General features: G+C 38.2%; 1 protein-coding gene across 4 annotated transcripts; it reads right to left on the bottom strand.

The window, feature by feature from the left end:
- On the bottom strand, positions 1-20,263 carry LOC307133671 (uncharacterized protein). Of its 4 annotated transcripts, none has more exons than XM_079828850.1 (11): positions 20,139-20,229; positions 19,295-19,375; positions 11,516-12,064; positions 10,915-10,979; positions 10,712-10,744; positions 5,875-6,154; positions 5,566-5,702; positions 5,437-5,469; positions 3,455-3,734; positions 517-653; positions 1-421 (listed from the first exon to the last, which is right to left on the bottom strand). In XM_079828850.1, exons 3-11 carry the CDS (start codon positions 11,536-11,538, stop codon positions 417-419), a joined length of 993 nt encoding a protein of 330 aa, XP_079684976.1. In that variant the 5' UTR covers positions 11,539-12,064; positions 19,295-19,375; positions 20,139-20,229; the 3' UTR covers positions 1-416. The 4 variants fall into 4 exon arrangements, with proteins under 4 accessions (XP_079684976.1, XP_079684975.1, XP_079684977.1 ...); XM_079828849.1 differs by having other exon boundaries at positions 11,516-11,719; positions 20,139-20,222; XM_079828851.1 differs by lacking the exon at positions 11,516-12,064 and having other exon boundaries at positions 20,139-20,263.
- Positions 20,264-23,200: the final 2,937 nt, after the last annotated feature.

Genomic DNA, 23,200 nt, shown 5'->3' with positions numbered 1-23,200 from the left:
ACTTCTGTCTTTTTGAAAAAATGTCTTTACTTTGTTACAGCTCCTCAACCCTAGATGGGTAGCTGTGACACTACACCTCCTCCTCCTCATTGTGAATATCTAAATTAACCTTTTCTGATCCAAAAACACACAATACAACATGTGATGCTATAGTAATTTATTAATGAAGAAAGCAAAGAAGGGTAAATACACACCCCTCTGAATCAAAATGGGTTTACGAATCAGGTGCATTTTAAAAACCATTTCATGCTTTACTTAATGTGCACTGAAACTGATCTTTTATCTTAAGGATTAAAAGGTGCAGAGGTAAAATGAAAACAATGAAAGAAGTGCAATATTAGTATTGCTCAGAAAACAGTAGTTTGGTATTTTGCTGATAGGATCAGTGACTGTGGTGTAACATCATCTCATTCCACTCAATCTGCCAATGAAAACAGAACAAAAATCATTAAGACATTACACACAGTAAATAGAACAAATATCTACACACCACATCTCTCTCCTTTTATCGCTCACCTGCAAACACCTCGACCTCACACAGTGTGAGACATTCAATGCGCCCAGGAATAACAATGTTGACATATCGGCCCTTAATCGGCTTAAACACAAATGTTTTTGTGAGTCCAGCTGGGATGGACACAACAGTTGCAGCCCTGTGAAGACACACAATAACAGAGAAATAGAGATGAGTGCATCAAAACAGCATGAAGCATATTAAATATACTTCTATAATATAATAATTTGTTACATTTATATAGCACTTTTCTAGGCACTCAAAGTGCTTTACATAGAAGGGGGGAATCTCCTCAACCACCACCAATGTGCAGCACCACCTGGATGATGCGACGGCAGCCATATTGCGCCAGCACGCCCACCACACACCAGCTGATTGGTGGAGAGGAGACTGAGGGATGATACCAATCGTATATATATATATATATATATATATATATATATATATATATATATATATATATATATATGGGGATGATTAGGAGGCCATGATGGACATGGGCCAATGGGCAAATTTGGCCTGGATGCCGGGGTTACACCCCTACTCTTTATCTTTAAAAATGTATGTCAATTTATTTATTACATTTAGTATTTCTAGCAGTACAAATATTGTACTATCTATACTAATCTATATAAGTATTAAATAAAGTACAAATATCAAAGATTTCTTTACTCAAGGCAATATCAGCAATGGTTCTGTTGCCGGAGAAGCTTTTCAGATGGTCCCGAAGCAGCATCTGCCGTAATATCGCATTTCAGTCTTTTATAGACAGTTTGTCAATTTCTTGACATGTCATCTGACTCTTCTCCTTTGCTGCCTCCTGTGTTTCATTCGCAACCCAACATCTGTGTCACAAGGTGCTTGCAGGCAGACAGATGAAGACAGATGAATAAAGTACCCAATTATGTTGAATGTGCAGTAGACTCAAAGGCAGGTAAACAGATATTAGCAGGACTGAGGACAGAGGCGACACCAAGGGGAAGGAGGAACACGCTGCAGCCGTAGGGATGGAGGAATGAGTCCAGTGGACGGCCTGCAAGTCCGTGGCGGAAGTGGTGTGAAGACTGACCAAGGGGGAGCTGGATGGAGCCCGGTAGAACCGCAAGTCCAAGGGTCTCCGGTGGAGCCAAAGGTGGAGGAGCCAAGACTGAGCCGAGATGTAGAGGAGAGATCCGAGGCCGGAGGCTCACACGAATACTCCGCGGTCGTACGGAATGAAACAGGCTCTGGGTCTGGCTGTGCTCCGAATCAGGATACACCACTCTCCAGACACCTAATGACGGTTTCCCTCCAGTCCAATCCTGTGGTGTCTGGGAGGTCGATAGGGTGGTTGAAGGTTTGCCTCGATCCGGAACAAGGTCTTCAGGGTCTGGTCATCGAGGGAGCTGGTGATGGCTAAACAACAAAAGTCCTTAACAAAAGAAAACAATAATGGCTCTCCTGAGCCAGGACAATCCGTTTGGCCCTATCGTCCAGTGCTGTACCATGAGTGCATCGGCGCAATGATATTCAGAGCGCATGAAAATAGGCTAACTTCTGTCAACATAACCAACGTGACAACATGCTTGCACAGAGCAGGTTGTTAGCTATCGACTCGCTCGTTCAAATGCGTCACTATTCCATTGTTTTTCTATGTAAACACACACTAGTCTGACGTGCAAAACCGTTCCGCTTGCTACCGCTAACATTAAATCACATATAGTAGTCCATAAACCAAATTGTATCCTCATAAACCATGAGGAAACACACATAAATGTTGTAAAACTCATGAGCATGACAAGCCGCTAAGCAAGTATATAAGTTACAGTTACTGTACATACCATATAGACGTCCTGCTGTAGTCGTTGCTGCTTATCCTGTTCAATTTCAGCCTCTAGATCTGATTCTGGATCATATATGTATGGCTAAATCTGATTGATCTCCATGGTTTATTTAGGATAACGTTTTTTTCTCCATGTTTAAGGATGTCAGAGCTTTCAGACGCTCTCAACGCAATAGCTGCGCACGGTCGTCATTCTTTAGCTCCGCCCGCACGATACGCCTCCAGCCGCTCGTTTTTTTTACGGAAAGACTCGGTACAGCGTATCTTTCTTTTATAAGTATAATTAAACTAAAATCTTTTCGGAGATATGAAAGATGCAATACTACTCTATAGGTACTCAAGATTGACATCAACTGAGTGTTTCATGTAACAGATACCTACCTTTTGACTCTATCCTTGCTATAGTTTTGGAGTCATGAGTCTTTACTTTTGTGTGTCACTCAGGCAAAAAAAAGAAAAAAAAAAAACTCAAAAAAATTAATTTTCTCAATATTTAGATTTTTGTTGCACCCTTAGGTTTCCATTTTTTCAAACTAGCTGTATCTCAACCAGCTATTGTCTTATCCTAAAAACCCAAAGCTTAGTTAGTCAGCTTTCAGATTATGTATAAATGTATTACCCTTATGACTGGTTTTGTGGTCCAGGGTCACAAGTGCTTTAATCGAGTGTGGTTTTCTGTTATTTAAGGAACTACATTATTAATAAAAATATACAACAGCAGTTGTGATGTCTTTACTTCATAAACTATATTCTTAATAAACTATATTCTTAATAAAATATGCGGTCCCATCCATTTCTCTTTAACCTTGAATTCAGCTCTGTAAAGCCGCTTCTGCACCCACATATAATTCAACAACACTCACTGTACTACTGGGTCAAGACTATAAGACTTTATATTAATGTTATATTTGTTGTATTATAAATACAATTTAATAGTTACATAATTGCCTATAAAAAGCTTTTCCAGTAAATAAACAAAATAATAAACCATTAAACGTAATATTTTAGACAAATACGTCAAACAATGAGGCAGGGTAATTGTATACATTCATATGCATATTACACAACATTACTCATTTTATAACTGTTGAAAGTATTAAGAGAGAGCCAATACTTACAGCTCATTATTGTTGCCATTATTTTCCAGGCTGTTGCCGACACGGATCTGAGCACCATTTATCCTCTCTGCACAACAATCTCCACGATTAGTGATGCTAACCCTGGTTACCGCGAAGACTTCCTGCAGGTCAACTCTCCACCAGGGGCTCATTTCCCCTTTAGTATGACTGCATGACCCATGGAAGTAATTTGAATCCCTGTTGCCATCGACAGCATTATGAGCAGCTGCTGAATCGTGTGTGGAAGACTGGACAGCTGGGGCTCCAAGAGCAAGATTTCCTGTTTAACATAAAATAATAAACAATAACTTTTATACCTTACTTTAATGTGCTAAAGTATAATTCTAATATAATGTGCAAAATAATGCTAAACTATGTAATCCAAATGATTATTACACGGCTCTCTGGAATACTTGACTCTGATTGGTCAGTCGTGACATTCTGAGGTCAGATATTTCCAGATAATGAGCGTCATCAATAGCAACGCTGTATAACAGCTCATCCGCTTTCTGAAGCCGGTCTGTCTTTGATGTTTCTTGCATCACGCACGGACCCGCTCTCTCTCGCTTCATTCAAACACAAGTGGTGCCAGCTCTGTTATAGTTAGAGAATGTATTGAAGTATTTTTAGTATTAAAGTCCCCCTGTAGTCAGTAATTGTATGCCTTAGCTCATCCTTGATCACCAAAATGGCAAATTTAAACGTTTTGTTTTCCTGCGAAAAAAAGAAATTTCTTCATGCCTTAAAATAGCTTGAATGTAACTCTACACCCCTCACCATGGAAAATCGATTCATTCTCCTTCAGTGACGCAGATCGCTCTTCGCTTGATCTACGAGACTTGAAGCCGCCTTCACCTGCAAGCAGCTGGATTCGCCGCTGATTAACTCGCCGCTCTGTAGCAGTTTGATCAGCTCGCCTCCCTGCTCGCCACTCTCTAGCAGCCGCCACTCTTGTGCTGCACTGATCGCCCACCGCTTCGCAGCAGCCAGATCAGCTCACCACCCTTAAGCAACTCTGTTCCCACGCCGCTGCCTAGCAGCCTGGTCAGTGCTTCGCCCCCGAGCCACCTGCAGTTTGTGCGAGTGCACTGCGGTGTGTGCTGCAATGTTGTTGCTTCTAAAAGAGCTTTTCTAAAGAGCAAATTTCCGCGATGTTGTTACACGTTGCACCACGATTGTGGCACGTGCAGAGCCCCTCTGAATGCTGATGACGGGCACAGTGATGTCTGGGCAAGTCCCACGCAGAAGCCGCGCTCACTGAATCGACCTGCTCTCATTGCGACGGTATGAGTCTCGCCTTTTTGCGCTCGCGGATAACGTTCTTTTCAGAATGCGACTCCGCCCCTCGCGCCCTCCCGTTATCGTCAACCCGGGAGCCTGAGAGGAAAAAACAGTGGGGCAGAGGATCCAAGCCCTCGGATGAGAGTGAGCTCACGTCAGCTCAGGTCCCGCATAACTCACTCTCTCCACATGAAGAGGTTTCCCCTGTCCACTTCTCCCGCCCAGACCAACGCCCCTCTGCCATTGCGAGCAACTTGGTCTCGTTCAGGGGATTTGATGATGAGCCGCACGACGACAGCATGTCCTTGGCAGCTTCGGATGCCGAGCAGTGGTCGGGCTCACTGACCCAGCCCCCATCTTTGGAACCGATTGACACCAGAGCATCAATCAACTTGGAGCTCACCCGTGTGCTCTCTTAAGAAGTTGAGCAGCTCGGTCTGGAGTGGTCTGCACTTGAGGAACGCACACGCAGCCGCTTAGACGAACGGTTCCTGCCTGGACGTCGCCAAGCACCTCCCCATGGTTAGGGGTTAGTAGCTCTGTAATTGTGGTTGTGATAAGCCGGGCTCCTGATCAGCCTGTCTGGTTTATTTAGCAATAACAACTGTCTTGATGTACATTATTCCTTATTGGTTAGCAAATGTTCAGTAAGAATATTATATGTGTTACTGACAACATTCAAAGTAATGAAGAACACTCACTTGGAACAGAAGTGTACGATGATGTGTGCTTATCTGTTAATAAAATTATTATAGTTATACACACATTAAAAAGTACATAAATAAGTTCTATATTCAAATTCAAAGTCTTCTTCTCTCTCTGTCCCTCACCTGCATACACCTCGACCTCACACAATGTGAGATTTTCATTGCGCCCAGGGATAAAAATGTTGACATATCGCCCATAAATAGGCCTAAACTCAAATGTTTTTGTGGCTCCAAGTGGGATGGTCCCAACAGCTGCAGCCCTGTGAAGACACACAGAGAAATAGAGATGGTGCATCAAAACAGCATGAAGCATATTAAATATACTTCTGTCTAAGGCAAGTTTGTATTCAAAGGAACTATTCAAAATAATTTGATCTTATTTTCTCATTTTCTAACCATTTATGAAAGTATTATGAGAGAGGCAATACTTACAGCTCATTATTGTTGCCATTATTGTCCAGGCTGTTGCCGATACGGATCTGAGCACCATTTATCCTCTCTGCACAACAATCTCCTCGATTAGTGATACTAACCCTGGTTACACCGTAGACGTCCAGCAGGTCAACTCTCCACCAGGGGTTCAAGTCCGCATTAGTATGACTGCATGACCCATGGAAGTAATTTGAATCCTTGTTGCCATCGACAGCCCTTTCAGCAGCTGCTGAACCGTGTGTAGAAGACTGGACAGCTGGGGCTCCAAGAGCAAGATTTCCTGTTTAACATATAATAATAAACAATAACTTTTTTTACTTTAATGTGCTAAAGTATAATTCCAATATAATGGGCAAAATAATGCTAAGCTGTGTAAATGATTATTACACGGCTCTCTGGAATACTAATGTAACCACCCTGAAAAAAGGAAATGAGATGCTACGTAAAACTGGTGAATTGGGATCTCGTCAGTCACCTTCGAGTGGCAACAGAACAAGCCAATCCACATCGACAAGTGAGATTTGCTTCGCAAGCCACTCCCTGCTTCCGGGTATATAAAGCAGTGTGCAAACTCTCACATTGTTTTCCGCTGAGGAACCGAGACGGGGTCCCGGCTGTTCCAGCTGAGGTATAGAAATTGTGGCAAAGGGACATAATATCTCTGTTCCCCGGGGTTACATTAATAACCTAGACATTCCCTATTAGTCAGTCATAAACGATGTTACGTCGGACTGATGAATTGGGAAAGGACAGGGCTTTGCATGGAGAATGACGATCACTGGGGTTCGTTCTGACCCTATACAGTGTGACTATTGGATAACACATGCTTTTCCAACCATGGAGTTAGTGCTACATATGGACAATCTCTGTGGTGCCGGGGTGGAGCCAAGTCATGTTAGAGAATCGTAAATTATTCAGTCGGAGATCACCAATATTAACATTAAAGAGGTGTGTGAACTCGCAAGTACGGTGTCAGACACTGTAATTTGTTCTGGCTCCCTCTCTGTTCGCCATAGGGATGAGATTCTTAGCAAGTCAAGTCAAGTCAACTTTATTTATATAGCGCTTTTTACAATGCAGATTATTTCAAAGCAGCTTCACAGTGTTAAACTGGAAAATAATGCAACAGAATTTGATTCGGCTGTACAGCCGCTCTAGAGAAAACGGTGATGTCATCAGCTCATTTCAATTATCATACAGTGATCACTTTAGATGAGCTCACAGAAATAGTTCACTGACAACTACTAAACGTTTTATAACTACCTGAATTAATCATGAATTACAGTAGGAATACGTGTTACTAAAGCATTTATTAACACACTGAGTAACTATTTCTATTTGTAAAAATAATAAGATGCATAAATGTATATTTAAATAGTTTGTTAATCCTTTACTTACACTTTCTAAATGATCTGATGAACCACTGACAACTCCTAAATAACTTGTTTGTAAATAATGTAACACTTAATTTAGAAATTTTAATGTAAATTGATCATTAATAAACTATGAAAATAAAATGATTAAACACATTAGATATGTTTATAAAACCAAGAATAAAGCATTTATAGCTGTATTTATAAACTGCTTAGTAATGTCTATTAATGCTTTATAAATGATTATTTAACTATTTACTAATGCTTAACTAATGCTTCATAGCGTGTAGTTATTATAAAGTGTTAAGGCCTGTACACACCGGGACGAATATCGCACACGCTTATCGCCAGCGTTTTTCGTGACGTTTTTCGGCGCGTCTTGAGTGTTCACACCCAAGCGATTTCCACTGGCGATGCGGCGAGTGAACGTGCACATTCAGTAGATGATAGCACTCCCGGTACACAAGGTGGCGCTGCGGCACTTTACGCTTCTGACACTCGCTTGTCACACAGAAGAAGAAGAGAGACAGTATTTACATTCTTCCAACACCACAGATATATTATGCAGGGTTTTTCCTGCATTGAAAATTTTTTGGCGGCCGCCAAGACAAATTTTTGGCCCGCCAAAGCCTTATTTGATGAGTTATTGTGATTTATGAGTGTAGAATAGATGACTGTTGCACGTGTGATATGGCAGTGTTAAATGAGTGACAGAGAACGAGCAGAGAACTCCTCCCCCGCGCGACCGCTCTCTCTTTCTGTCGATGTCTTCTCATATTTCACATATTGGTTCATATTTCACATATTAATCAAAATCAAAAGGTCGGAAGACCGAATCCATGTTGCACGTGCCGCATTCGGATATTTTTTTTCCTTGAATTCCCGCTGAGTGTGAACTGCGCTCAAAAAACATTGACTTTTCTCTGACCAGCTGACATAAACATAAGTTTCAATAAACGGGAAAACATTATATTCTGTTATGAAGTGTATTCTGTATTGACAAATCTTTCGCGATGTTCTAACAGACGGGATTCGCACGCAACGCGTCTGCTAATGTAAGATTCGCGAACCAATGACTCCTTTGAATCGAATCATTTTAGCGACTGGTTAGAACAACTGATCCGTTCCACACTGAACGAACGAATCAGTTTATTCATTTACTCAGAACATCTGAAACGAGAACACAAGTATGCTTACCCCATTTAGCAAGAGCGGATAGTAGGAATTAGTTTAATCATCCACAGTCATTCAGCTTATTTATGTTGACAATGTGCAGTGAAATATAATTTAGTGTAGACTGGAGTTAGGTGAGACCAGAACAAAGTTGTTAGCTAGCTGATAATTTTACTAAATTGTATATGGTAGAAAATTAGGCTATTTGTACATTTTTTAATGCTACTTTTTAATATTGATATGATTATACCAAAACAATTATCAGTAAAAAGTGTAAAAAATGAGGATCAAAAGAAACAAACATCAAGGTAGAGATCATACATAATATCAGATGTCAAAATAAGATAGGCAAAAATTACAAACGGTTTCTTTGCATTTATTTTAAATGTATTGTCAGTATTGCGCTCACAGATCACGTGGGTAGGGTACTTTTTTACTGTGTGTGTGGATGACCATGTCTGTCAGACACCACCGAAGACCATTTTTGACCCAGGAAAAACCCTGATTATGTCTATGGCCAAAACCATTCACACACTTTTTGCTAACTGGCAGGCAGCATTATCAGCTCATTTTCTTCTTTGTCTACTTACTACTACTTCGTCGTATCAATGTGGGCTCAGCAAGACCGTTTTGTGCTTGAGCGCCACCAAGTCGTGTTTTACTGTCACTTCAGCAGCTCCAGGCACGTGAACAAAAGCGGCGATCTCATTGGTCGGCCAGTTTTTTACGCGCCGCGTCAAAATAAAAAAACGAACCCGAGGCGTTTTTTTTTTAAATGACGCTTTTACGCCTGGCGTTTTACACGTCGGTGTGAACACTCACATTGGCGCCCATTGTTTAGTCACGAGGCGTTAAACGTCGCCGATAAACGCGCGCGAAAATCGTCCCGGTGTGAACAGGCCTTTACCCTTGTATTCCTACTGTAATTCATGATTAATTCAGGTAGTTATAAACCATTTAGTAGTTGTCAGTGAACTATTTCTGTGAGCTCATCTAAAGTAAGGACTATTTATGCCTCGTAAAGCTTTTACAAAGGAGATTTAAAGGCTCAGTTATATTTGTAAATAATGTAATAATTTAGAAATTATAAATTGAACACATTATAGAAGTGCTTATAAATCAAGAAAAAAGCATTTATAGCTGTATTTATAAACTACTTATTAATGTCTATGAATTATTTATAAATGATTCATTAATGCTTAACTAATGCTTCATAGTGTGCAGTTATTATAAAGTGTTATTGTTTGAACTTGTTCATTAGTCTTGCTAGGGATATTTTTTCTCCATGGAAGCTTTGTGTTAAAGGTCCCGTTCTTCGTGTTTTTTTGAAGCTTTGATTGTGTTTACAGTGTGCAATATAACATGTGTTCATGTTTCGCGTGTAAAAAAACAGTATTTTTCACACAATGTACTTATCTGTGTACCGCTGTTTTCACTGTCCTAAAAACGGCTGGTGATTTCCTCTTTCTATGAAGTCCCTCCTTCAGAAATACGTAACGAGTTCTGATTGTGCCAGCGCTTACCGTGTTGTAATTCGACCGCAGCTTAGCGCACGTGAAAGCGGTTCCTGTGCTGTGATTCGACAGCAGCTTAGCGCATGTTGGAAAGGTCACGCCTCTTAACGGGGAGATGTATGCGTTCAATAATCTCTACAGCGTCCCTGGGAAAGCCAGACAAAGGTGATTTGACTCCTGGATGAAAATAACAGCGTCTCGACGACATGGCGATAAACACACTCAACGCAACAGTTCCTTTTCTCCACGCGACACGTCCGCTTCTCCACGTGGGACAGCAACAAGACCGCGCCCCCTTTTTCGCGTTTCTTTGTGGGCGGAGGTAAGTCTGTTCTACTGCTCTACTGACGTAATTATAGCAGGAAGTACCAGGATGTAGTCCAAGCCAGCCGTTCGCTGTAGGCTTTGAAAGGGAACTTCTGTTAAATAAAATATCTCGCTTGGCATTGAACTTTGAGCTTTATAATTTTACAGGTATTATTTATGCTCTAACAGCAACATTACACACTAACTAAAGTTTGAACAATGGGATCATGCGGAATGGGACCTTTAATTACAAGTGAGCTAATAATATATTTCAACTCAAATCTATATTTTGTGTCCAAAATTATTTATTTGTGGTTAGTAGCCCTGTTAGTAGTCCTGATCAATCTTTCAGGGTTTATCTTGCGATAACAACTGTCTTGATGTACATAATCTCTTATTGGTTATCAAATGTTCAGTAAGAATATTATATGTGTGTGACTGACAACATTCAAAGTAATGAAGAACACTCACTTGGAACATAAGGGCATGATTGTGTGAAGTATTCTGTTAATAAAATAATAACAGTTAGACACACATTAAAAAGTACATAAATTCAATCACAGTCTTCATAAAAAAAAATAGTTGCAAGTTTTCAATGACCATATTTCTGCCTATATTTTTAATAATTTAATATTTTTTTCTAATCATTTTTACTTGTATTTTTCTAAACATACCTTTATATTGAGCGACGCACATCCCAGTACAAAGTGTTGGAGACAAAATCACACGTTCGGCCATCCTGATATAAGACACAACAACACATCACCTCATCTCAGCATATGAAAAAATCATTTTCAATTTCTCATCCTCATTTAAACAAAGAAACACATATATTGTTACTGTAATGATAAAATAGTAGAAGAACCCTAAGACTTAAAGTCAGTGTAATGTGACTAACCTGCCTCCGTTCTTTGGGTTTTAAACGCCTTGCTGAGTTTGCTCTAGTTTTATGCATTATATACTTTAATTAACTTACTATACTTTATATGTGAATACTTTATGACTTATATTAATTAAAGCCTATTCCAAATAATCTAAAATGTGTTTGAATATTGTTTACAAAAGTGCACGTTTGTGAGGGGTAGCTGATATTTTAATTGCCATCAAAGCTTGCTTATTATTCATCTAGAGAAATAGGCAGAGTTCAAAAAATATGTGGAGAATTATTCATCATTGTGCAACACAATCTGGACACCACATGACAAGGCAATTTCCACTGCTTGACTTAAAGGATTAATTCAGCCCAAAATTAAAGTTTCCTGATCATTTACTCACCCCATCTCATCCAAGAGGTTCATGTCTTTCTTTCTTCAGTCGAAAAGAAATGAAGTATTTTGAAGAAAACGTTCCAGGATTGTTCATCATATAATGCTTTTCAGTTGCAACCAAAATGCTGAAGGTCCAAATCAATGCAGTTTCAAAGCGCTTTGATGGGCTCCAGAGGCTCTGCGTGATCCCAGATGAGGAATAGGGTCTTATCTAACAAAACGATAATTTTCACACAAAAAAAAATTCAACAAAAAAAATTCTGCCAGGACTTCTGCCTACATCTAGAGTGACCGTTCCAACGTGATCATGCCACCCTTAGCACCTCGCAGAGCTGCACAAGATGAACAATTTAGGTAAAAAAATATATATATTTTTAAAATTTTAAAAGATTGTTTTGTTAGATAAGACCCTATTCCTCATCTGGGATCACGCAGAGCCTCTGGAGCCCATCAAAGCGCTTTGAAACTGCATTGATTTGGACCTTCAGCATTTTGGTTGCAACTGAAAAGCATTATATGATGAACAATCGAACGTTTTCTTCAAAATGCTTCATTTCTTTTCGAAGAAAAGCATCAGAAACAAAGCATCAGAAAACAAAATTGTAAATATACAATCTTTAATGATGTCTTATGATTCAACCGCAATTAATCGCCCCTCAAGAACTACTACACCGCTTTACAACTATAGGACAGGAAGAGCTAAATAAACTTATCATTGCATCTAAACCAACAACATGTTTATTAGATCCAATACCCACTAAACTACTGATAGAGTTGTTACCTGTAGTGGAAGAGCATCTTCTCAATATTATTAACTCGTCTTTATCTTTAGGTCATGTTCCAAGAATATTCAAGTTGGCAGTCATAAAGCCTCTCATTAAGAAGCCACAATTAGATCATAATAACCTAGCAAATTACAGACCAATATCAAATCTTCCATTCATGTCTAAAATACTGGAAAAAGTTGTGTCCGCTCAATTGTGCTCTTTCTTGCAAGAAAATGATATCTATGAAAAATTTCAATCAGGATTCAGGCCGCATCATAGCACAGAAACCGCGCTCGTTAAAATCACAAATGATTTACTTCTAGCTTCTGACCAAGGCTGTATCTCAATACTAGTTCTACTCGATCTTAGTGCTGCGTTCGATACTATAGATCATAAACTACTCTTAGATCGACTTCAAAATTACACTGGTGTTCAGGGACAGGCATTAAACTGGTTTAGATCGTACTTATCAGACCGCTACCATTTTGTCTGTCTAAATGGGGAAAAATCAAAGATGACGTCAGTAGACTATGGGGTGCCGCAAGGATCCGTGTTAGGCCCTCTGCTATTCTCTATATATATGCTGCCACTTGGTAATATTATAAGAAAACATGGAAATAATTTCCACTGTTATGCTGATGACACTCAATTATATATTTCATCACGACCAGATGAAAACGCTAAATTATCTAAACTGACAGCGTGTGTTGATGATATTAAATACTGGATGACGTGTAATTTTCTGCTATTAAATTCAGATAAAACGGAGGTATTACTTATTGGTCCAAAAAACTGCCCACAAAACCTCTCACAATACAATTTTACCTTGGAAGGATGTCCTGTCGCTTTATCCACTACAGTAAAAGACCTGGGTGTTATATTAGACCGTTACTTGTCTTTTGAAAATCATATTTGATATGTTACAAGAACGGCATTTTTCCACCTTAGAAACATTGCTAAGCTACGTAACATGCTATCTATTTCTGATGCAGAAAAGTTAGTTCATGCATTCATGACATCGAGACTAGATTACTGTAATGCTTTATTAGCTGGTTGTCCTGCATCATCGATAAACAAGCTACAGTTAGTCCAAAACGCGGCTGCTAGAGTGCTTACTAGGTCAAGAAAATATGATCATATAACACCAATTTTATCATCTCTACACTGGTTACCTATTAAGTTCCATATCAATTACAAAGTATTGCTACTGACCTATAAAGCCCTAAATGGTTTAGCTCCAGTATATCTAACGGATCTTCTATCGCCCTACAATCCATCGCGCTCTTTAATATCACTAAACTCGAGGCTTCTGGTCATTCCTAGGATATCTAAGTCCACTAAAAGAGGGAGGGCATTTTCACATTTAGCTCCTAAACTCTGGAATAGTCTTCCTGATATTGTTCGAGGTTCAGACTCGCTGTCCCAGTTTAAAACTAGATTAAAGACGCATCTCTTTAGCCAAGCATTCACATTATAATTACCTTTTATACTACAGTTAAATCGGATCAAAAGCATTAATATTCTGAACAGCAGCTATGCTAATTATTTCCCATCTGCTTTTCTGTTGTTATCTCGGGACACTAGTCAGATGCCCCAACACCTGTGATGAGACGACTCGACGCCTGTGAAGAGACGACTCAACGCCAGCGTTGTTATGGCCTAAATTAATACATGATTGATTAACTTTTTCTAAGATTTTGCTTTAACATTCTCTTTCTAACATTTTTCAATGTACATTTATGAAATGCACTTTCTGAAAAGCTGCTTTGAAACAATTTGTATTGTGAAAAGCGCTGTACAAATACATTTGAATTGAATTGAAATTTGAATTTGTTTTTCTTTGTTTAAATTCACAAACCCTGATCAAATGTACCAATGCTGCATCCTGTCTGTCTGTCTGCTGTACGTTCACGACTGTGTGTTTCTTTCTTTTGGAACTGTATTGTTATTTTATTGTGCTTAAGTAATAATCGACTTAATTCCTTAGAGAAGTTTTGTTTTGAGGAACCGAGGTATTGTAATGAAATTTAAAAGCAGACATAAGATCATTTTAGAGTGTTGGAAAGTATTAAATGTTCAATGACATTTATTGCTACTCAGAATAAGTATCAATAAACACTATTGTTTAGCCATATTTTGCCCCTTTTTATCTCAAAGGCCCAGTGAAGTGCGTTGAAACGCGCAGCATTATTGAATGTGTGGGCGTAACTTCCCCTGAAACAGCTCCAGCTAGGGCTGGGAATCGATTCCTCTTTAAGAGCCCTTTTCTGTTCAACAGAGTTTAGCATTCATTTGTCTCTCGCTCACTAATAATGATTGGAAGTCAATTTTAATTTCTGCAAAAGGTTCTTTCGGACAGTTGAAATGAACCAGTTAAAAATAAAGCAATTCAGCGGTTCTTTTGCGTCATCGCGTAAAGACGTCACTAGAACGTAATTCTTCTAACTACTTTGTTTTATGGAATACTATGCTGAAACATTCAAATAAAGCCATAGGCTATGCGAACGCATATCACTGATTATTTGCCTACCTCTCATTCACTGAGTTAATGGTGTTTATTGTCATTGTTTCCTTCTGTGATCCTGCATCTTGGACAAGTTTACTACATTTTGCACCCAAAAACATAATTTTAGCTTAACCCTCTGGTGCTCTTCATCTATTTTTGTTTCAAAATTTTAAAAAAATCTTGCTGCTTCATCGGAATGATATGAAACTTGGTGACTTTTCTAGCATTAGGTATGTAAACACAAAAAAATTTGCAGTAAAAGGGTGAAAATCTAAAACATCAAGAGTGTGATTGACACATCCACTCACACACACACGCACACACACACACACACACACACACACACACACACACACACACACACACGCACACACGCACACACGCACACACGCACACACGCACACACGCACACACACACACACACACACACACACACACACACACACACACACACACACACACACACACACACACACGTTTGTTTTTGTGAAATGTGAGGACATTCCATAGGCGTTTTTATACCGTACAAACCGTATTTTCTATCCCCTTACACTGCCCCTGACCCTAAACCTAACCCTCACAGGAGACTGTGCAGTTCACTTTCTGTGAAAAAAAACTTGTTCTGTATGATTTATAAGCATTTTGAAAAGTGAGGACATGGGGAACGTCCTCATATTTCACCCTCTTTTTGTAATACCTATGTCATACCCATGTCATTATACACATTTGTGTCCTGATATTTCACAAAAACTGCCCACACACACACACACACACACACATCTATGAAAAACTGCACCAATGAACCACATTTAGAATTTTTAAAAATCACAGCTTCATCAGAATGATATCAAACTTGATGACTTTTCTAGCATTAGTTATGTAAACGCAGAAAAAAGGGGATGATCGAGGGCATGATTTGAGCATGCTAAGGGGTCGTAAAAAATACTCCCACTTGTGCTCCTCGGTCAAAAAGGACCACCATAGGAAATGAATGGGAAATCTGCAAAAACACAAATTCACAGAAAAAAATCAATATTTCTAACAAAAAAATATCTAAAACTTTATAATAAATAGTCTTTGAGATTTTTTAAATATATATTCAAATCCATTTAAAAAAAATCATTAAATGTGTTCAAAAGAGAATTAGGGAATTATCAAGCCTCTCAAACCTTTAGTGATTACACCCATGGTTGCAGGATTTCTTAAATAATTCCAAAATAGGGCGCTAATCTGCCTTAAAAAATATATATATTTTGAAGGCCTAGCCTCTAATTTAACCTGAAATACTGCAATAATAATAATAAAAAATAAAAAAAACTTTTTTTGTATAATTTTCAATGGCAAAAATAGACCATAATTATTGCATAAATATTAAAAAATGCCATCAAATCATCTCAAAATACAAAATTAAAAAGAAAAAATATTATTGAAGAAAAATAAATTGCATTGGTTTTACTGGGGTGGAGGAAGTTTAATTTTTAGGTGTTCGGTCACTTATGGCCGGGAAGACGACCAATGCAACCCCTAAAGGAAGAGCACCAGAGGGTTAAATCTGAAAAAGGTGAAACGGTTATGTTATCCACAACGGTAGGTTTTGAGTGTTGCTTGGTCTACGATAACAGTTGGAGATGTGAGGGTCTTATTTTCATTTGAAATAAAATGCTGTTTTTTTTTCTTTCCATAATCCAATGATAATTCTGAAAGAAAATGCACCTAAAGCACAGATTAATGGCCGAGAGCCTACTGTTGCTATAGTAATGAACACAACTTCCTCGCACATCTGATTGACAAATAAACTGCGCAGTCTTATATTGTTTTTGCTAATATTGTGGTTATTTTGCCTCGTACATTCTGTGCAAAAGCACTTAAGTAAACTTTGTCTTAACGGTGCACATGCATTTTAGACGTCATGCAGTTTTAAAGGATAGTTTACCCAAAAATGGAAATTAGCCCATGATTTACTCTCCCTTAAATCATCCTAGGTGTGTATGACATTCTTCTTTCAGACGAATAAAATTTGAGTAATATTCAAAAAGTCCAGGCTAATCCAAGCATTATAATAGCAGTAATAGTTGCTCTGTTTTTGAAGTCCATAAAAAATGCATCTGTCTGTCATATAACTGCTCAACGCGGCTCTGGGGTGATAATAAAGGCCTTCTGAAGCGAATCGATGCGTTTGTGTAAGAAAAATATCCATATTTAAAACTTTATCAAGTAAAGTTTCGGCCGATCGCTTTCCGTATTCAATTTATGGACAAAGTGTTGAAAGTGCCTCTGCCGTTCAAAAGACTAACGCGACCAGGTCCGCTCGTCATGACGTCACGTATGCATCTTGAATTACGAGAAGGCACTTTCAACACTTTTCCACGAAAGGCGATCGGCTGGAATTTTACTTTATACAGTTCTAAATATGGATATTTTTCTTACACAAACGCATCGATTCGCTTCAGAAGGCCTTTATTAACACCCCGGAGATGCGTGGAGCAGTTATTTGACGGACAGATGCACTTTTTATGGACTTCAAAAACAGAGCAACTATTACTGCTATTATAATGCTTGGATTAGCCTGGATTTTTGTAATATAACTCGATTTTATTCGTCTGAAAGAAGAACGTCTCACACACACCTAGGATGATTTAAGGGAGAGTAAATCATGGGCTAATTTTTATTTTTGGGCGAACTCCTTTAACCATGCAATAAATGCACATCCTTGAATAATGTGCTTTCCTGTTTATTTATTAAATCACATTTACTGCTGGGCTATGGGCCATTTCAGGAGCATCCATAATTACTATGTTATTGAAACGTATCTTCATTTTACAACTAAAGTTTCAGAGAAGGATACTTTCTACATCCTTATATCCTGCGGTCACTCCGGGACTAGGTTCCCCGAAAACAACAGTGCGGAATCGATTCTTGGAATCGACTCCAATGGATTCCGGAATCAGGAGTCGGAATCGATTCTGAAATTTTTGGAATCGATTCCGACTCCTGGTTCCGGAATTGATTGGAGTCGATTCCAGCCCTAGCTCCAGCTGTTAGCAGCTCCTCCCCTTTTTTGAAACAGCCAATAGGGTTTTGTAAATATCACAGTTTGACTAGAGCCTTTCTGTTTGGTAAAGCCAGAGTATCCTCCTAATCTTTAACCGTTTATCATCATAATCGGTAACACTTTACTTGAAGGGGTGTGCATAAGACTGACATGACACTTCATAATCATGACATGACACATGCATGTTTATGACAACTGTCATTAAGTGTCACTCACTCAATTTTGTCATTTTTAATGCAAAGATGACATTATTGTCATGACAACTTGGCATTACCAAGACAACATAACCTGTCATAAACATGGCATAGCAGATTCATTATCAAACTTAAGTATTAAAATATTAAATACTATCCAAATTAAGTGTTAATACTGTGTCAAATTATTTTATAACAGTGTCATGAATATTTTTCTTGACCTAAACTATGGCGTCATAGAGGAAATCGAGTCATTGAAAACTCTCCTCAAAATGATAGAGTGGCAGCACTGGTTAGGTGTACGCCATTATGATGGTGTCTTAGCTAGACTTATCCATGATGTAAAAAAACATTTCAAGAAAATATAAATGTGTAGGATGCTGTAATTAACTGTTTGGGAAACTTTTTTTTAAAAACATTATGAACTGAAAAATATTCACGACGCTGTTATAAAATAATTTGACAGAGTATTGACACTTAATTAAATTTTAATGACAAATTCAACTTGTACCACTGAAAAAAAGATTTATTTCAGGTTATGTTGTCTTGGTAATGTCAAGTTGTCATGACAAAGACATCTCAAATAATGTCATCTTTGCATTAAAAATGACATAATTGAGCGAGTGACACTTAATGACAGTTGTCATAAACATGCATACAAACTCCTTCATATTCATGATGTGTCATGTCATGATTATGAAGGTGTCATGTCAGTCTTATGCATACCCCTTCAAGTAAAGTGTTACCTCATAATCTCTTCCATATCGCTTTGAAATACAGCATTTTGTGCAGAATTGAAATGGGTCCGATATGCATGCACCGACTCGTGCATATGGTCCGCGCTGCGCTCTTGTGTTTCTAGTCAACGGCTCTGGTCTAGAATATGTGTGTGCGCTGCGGCGGTGCGCGTGGAACCAGACTTCATTCGCCTCAACGGAAAGCATATTTACACTGTCTGAATCGTTTCCTATTGCATGTATAGTGCGCTATGTGCCATTCACGATAGAAAATAGTAAATGTGTGAACAGCTGACCAATTTCAGTCTTCACAATTCACACAATTCAGCCGTTATCTGTAAATAATAAATAGTAAATAATATGTTTGTATATAATAAATTAATAAATAACATTATTAATATTTATTTATAAACAATTACTGTATTTATTATTTATCCAATATATAATTCAGATGAGGAATATTATGCCCTGTCAAAACATTACAAACCAAAAATGTGCTATTAAACATAGATATGAAAATTAATACTCACCAGCAGTCTATGAAGAGGATCTAGATGAATAATGCTGTGCTCAGAAATGATGCTCTATTTATTGGTAAATTTGTAGTACCTCTGAAGAAGAAGTACAAAAAGGTTAAGAAGAATAAAGAATAAAATAAAAGAGAGCGCTGCAGTGATTGCTTCTTTAACAGTGTATTGAAACTGAATGGCAAATAATAAAAACATACATGTATAACAGATGCTCAGTACATTACATTATCAGTGCATATTAATACTTGTCTTACAAAGTAATGACTAGCTGTAAATATAAGTAACTGCATGTCTCATCACACTAGAGACACAACTGACACAGTGACACTTGTTATAAAGAGAAAACACATTTTCAGAAATGACAGTATGAAATTGATGACAATAATGCAGCTGAGATACATTACATGCATACATTACATGAGATACATTACATGACAAATAAAACTCTTGAATCTTGAATCTTGAATGCTCATGTCTGACCAATGTTTATGTATTTCCTACAATAAAGTCACTTACAAAATTGATGAAAACTATTGACATGCATAACTCAATCCACAGACATGAAGGAGTTAATTACCCAAATGTGCAAGTTTCAGATAACTCATAAAACTGAAACAACTGAATAAACTCTTATATCCAAACAATGTTGACATAAATGACTCTCTCTCTCTAGTGTATAGCGGGCTAACGCGCTAATCGCGAGGCATCCATGCTAACCATGTGCTCAGAAATGCAAACACCTGGCACACTATCACTACACAACAATAAACTACTTTCAATCCGTACAACTCATCAGTATTGCATTAAACAGTGTTACTCCTCAAGATCGAAGTGTTTAATTTACCTGAAGAAGAAGTACAAAAAGGTTAAGAAGAATCTTCTTCTTCTTCTTCTTCTTCTTCTTCTTCTTCTTCTCTTATTTAATGGCGGACTGCAAACAACGTTTAGGTGCATGCCGCCACCTACTGTACTGGAGTGTGTATAATCATGTAATTTTAAATTCTACTCCATAACCCTGAGTCTTTTAAAAAAGTAGATATATAAATAGAGCCATCCTTATGATTCGTATTCCTTCTCCATCTCCTTCTGATCCCAGTATCCCTACCAGATTCCACTCCCTCCCTGCCTCCTGAACCTTATCTTTAAGCACCTGTCTTTCCACTTCATTTCCACTGTACATTCAATGTACAGTACAATATTATATGTTCAACATTTTCTTTAACCCCACAGTTTTCACAGTTCTCACTATTCCTTTTCCCCATTAAAAATAATGTACCATTCAGCCCTGTGTGATCCACTCTCAGTCTTGTCATTACAATTTCCTCACGCCTGGTCTTTTCCATGAAACTCTTTATACTGACACTTTTTTGTATTTTATAAAATCTCCTACCTTTCCTGTCTTCCTCCCATCGTTTCTGCCATATTTCAAGACCTTTCCTTTTAACCACTGCTTTGCCTTCGCCTTTTCCTAGTGGAATTGTAATTATAATTACTTTTAGCAGTGCCTCTTTGGCCAGTTTATCTGCCATCTCATTCCCTTTAACCCCCTCATGTGCTGGTACCCAACAAAACTGAATATCTATACCACCCCGATATAATCTAAATAAACTGTTAAAAAGTTATATTAGTAGATCCTCTCTTATTGATGTTACTGCCTGAATACTTTTAATTACAGCCAAAGAGTCTGTGCACAGTACCACCCTATCAGGTCTGACCTCTTCAACCCACTGTAGTGCAATAATGACTGCTACTATTTCTGCTGTGTACACTGATAACCGGTCAGATAGTCTTTTGGAGAAATGGATTTTAAATTCTGGTATATATACTCCAACTCCCACACATTCCTGTTTATTCTTGGATCCATCTGTATAAATCTTTAAATAATTATAGTAACTGTTTCTTATGTAAAGGTTTGTTTTAACTCCTATTTCCTCCATTCTCCATTCTCTTTTCTTTTCCAATATATTAATATCAACCTTTACTTCTGGAAAGAGCCATGGTGGAATTCTACTAACTGGATTGGCCGTGGTAAAATTTAAAGCTTCCATTTCATATTCCCTCACTCTCATTTCTCTTGTCCATCCAAAACCAAGCCCCTGAAACTTGGAATACTCCCAACATTCCTGTATTGTTTCTTTTGCTGGGTTTTCTTTCCCACTTCCTTTCAATCTAATCCAATACGCCATCGCCAGTTTCTCTCTTCTCAACTCCAAAGGCATCTCTCCTGCTTCTATAAGAATAGCATTAATGGGGGTTGTCTTAACCGCTCCGGTGCATATACGTAATGCTCTATACTGTAATACATTAATTTTTCAAAATATTGTTTTTGCCGCTGCACCATAAACTATGCAACCATAATCTATTGCTGACCTCAGGCAAGCCCTATAGATGTTAATTAACGACTGCCTTTCTGCACCCCAGTCACATCCAGCCACAGCTCTCATAAGGTTAATAACTTTTTTACATTTAGTTTCTAGATGCTTAATATGCGTTTTCCATGTACACCTACTATCAAACCATAGTCCCAAATACTTAAATTCATTTACTTTCACCATTGTCTGCTCATATAATGTCAAACTTTCAACATGACACTTTCGCTTCTTTGTAAACATCATATAACAAGATTTACTTGTCGACATCTTAAATCCCCATTTATATGACCACATCTCTACTTCCCTAATTGCTTTCCTTATGTTACCTAATACATATGATACATTCTTTCCTCTCATCCAAATGGCCCCATCATCCGCATATAGTGCTGTTTTTATGCATCCATCCATTTTTGAAAAAATATCATTAATCATTATGTTAAACAGTATCGGACTAATTGCACTACCCTGGGGAATACCATTGTCTACATTCAATTCTGTAGATACCTCTGATCCAACTTTAACTTTAATTTTCCTCCCTGTTAAAAAGTCCATAACCCAATTATACAACCTTCCTCCAATACCCATACTACTTAGTTTAATAAGCAAACCTTCCCTCCACATGGTATCATATGCCTTTTCTATGTCGAAATATACAATTGTCATTAGTTCTTTTATTTTCAATGCCTTTTCCACATCATTACTTACCCTAACTAAAGCATCTGTTGTGGAGCGCCCTTTTCTAAATCCACTTTGAATATTGGTCAGTAAACCTCTCTGTTCCAATATATGTGATAATCTGCGAACTATTATCCTCTCCATCCATTTGCACAAGTGGGATGTCAATGCTATGGGTCTATAGTTATCAGGATTAGCTGGGTCCTTACCAGGCTTGTTGAAAGGTAATATTACTGCACTTTTCCAACTATGTGGTATTATTCCATCCCTCCAAATTTTATTAAAAAGTCTTAATATTAACTTAAATGATTCAACTGGTAACTGTTTGAACATGGCATAACATAATTGATCTTGCCCAGGTGCTGTATATCCAGTACCCATCAGAGCTATATTGAGTTCTGACATTGTAAAATCCACATCTAGTATTGACATGCCATCCTCCTTTTTTACCTTCACTTCCTTATTCTCTCTAAGTGCAAATTCTTTCTGCTGTTTATGTATATCACTAAGGTGTTCACAACTGTGTACTGCCACAAAAGTCCTCCCTAGCACTTCTGCCTTTCCTTTATCTGATACTATCATCTTCTCTCTATCAATCAAAGCTGGAATTTTAACCGACGTCCTTTTCCCACTCATTCTCTTGAACATAGACCATATATCCCCTAACTCTACTCCTCTGCCTATGGTGGAACAGAATTCTCTCCAGTTTCTCCTTTTGTTATACTTTATTGTCCTACGTGCCACAGCCCTTTTCCTTTGATAATCTATAACATTCTCGCATGAAAGATTTTTCTTTAATGTTCTAAATGCCTTGTTTCGTTCTTTAACAGCTCTGCTACATTCCTCATTCCACCAAGGT

This window comes from Gobio gobio, assembly GCF_949357685.1.
Source record: "Gobio gobio genome assembly, chromosome: 11".
NCBI classification, from domain to species: Eukaryota; Metazoa; Chordata; class Actinopteri; order Cypriniformes; family Gobionidae; genus Gobio; species Gobio gobio.
The sequence above is the reverse complement of the archived record's forward strand: the minus strand, read 5'-3'. Positions and strand labels throughout refer to the sequence as shown.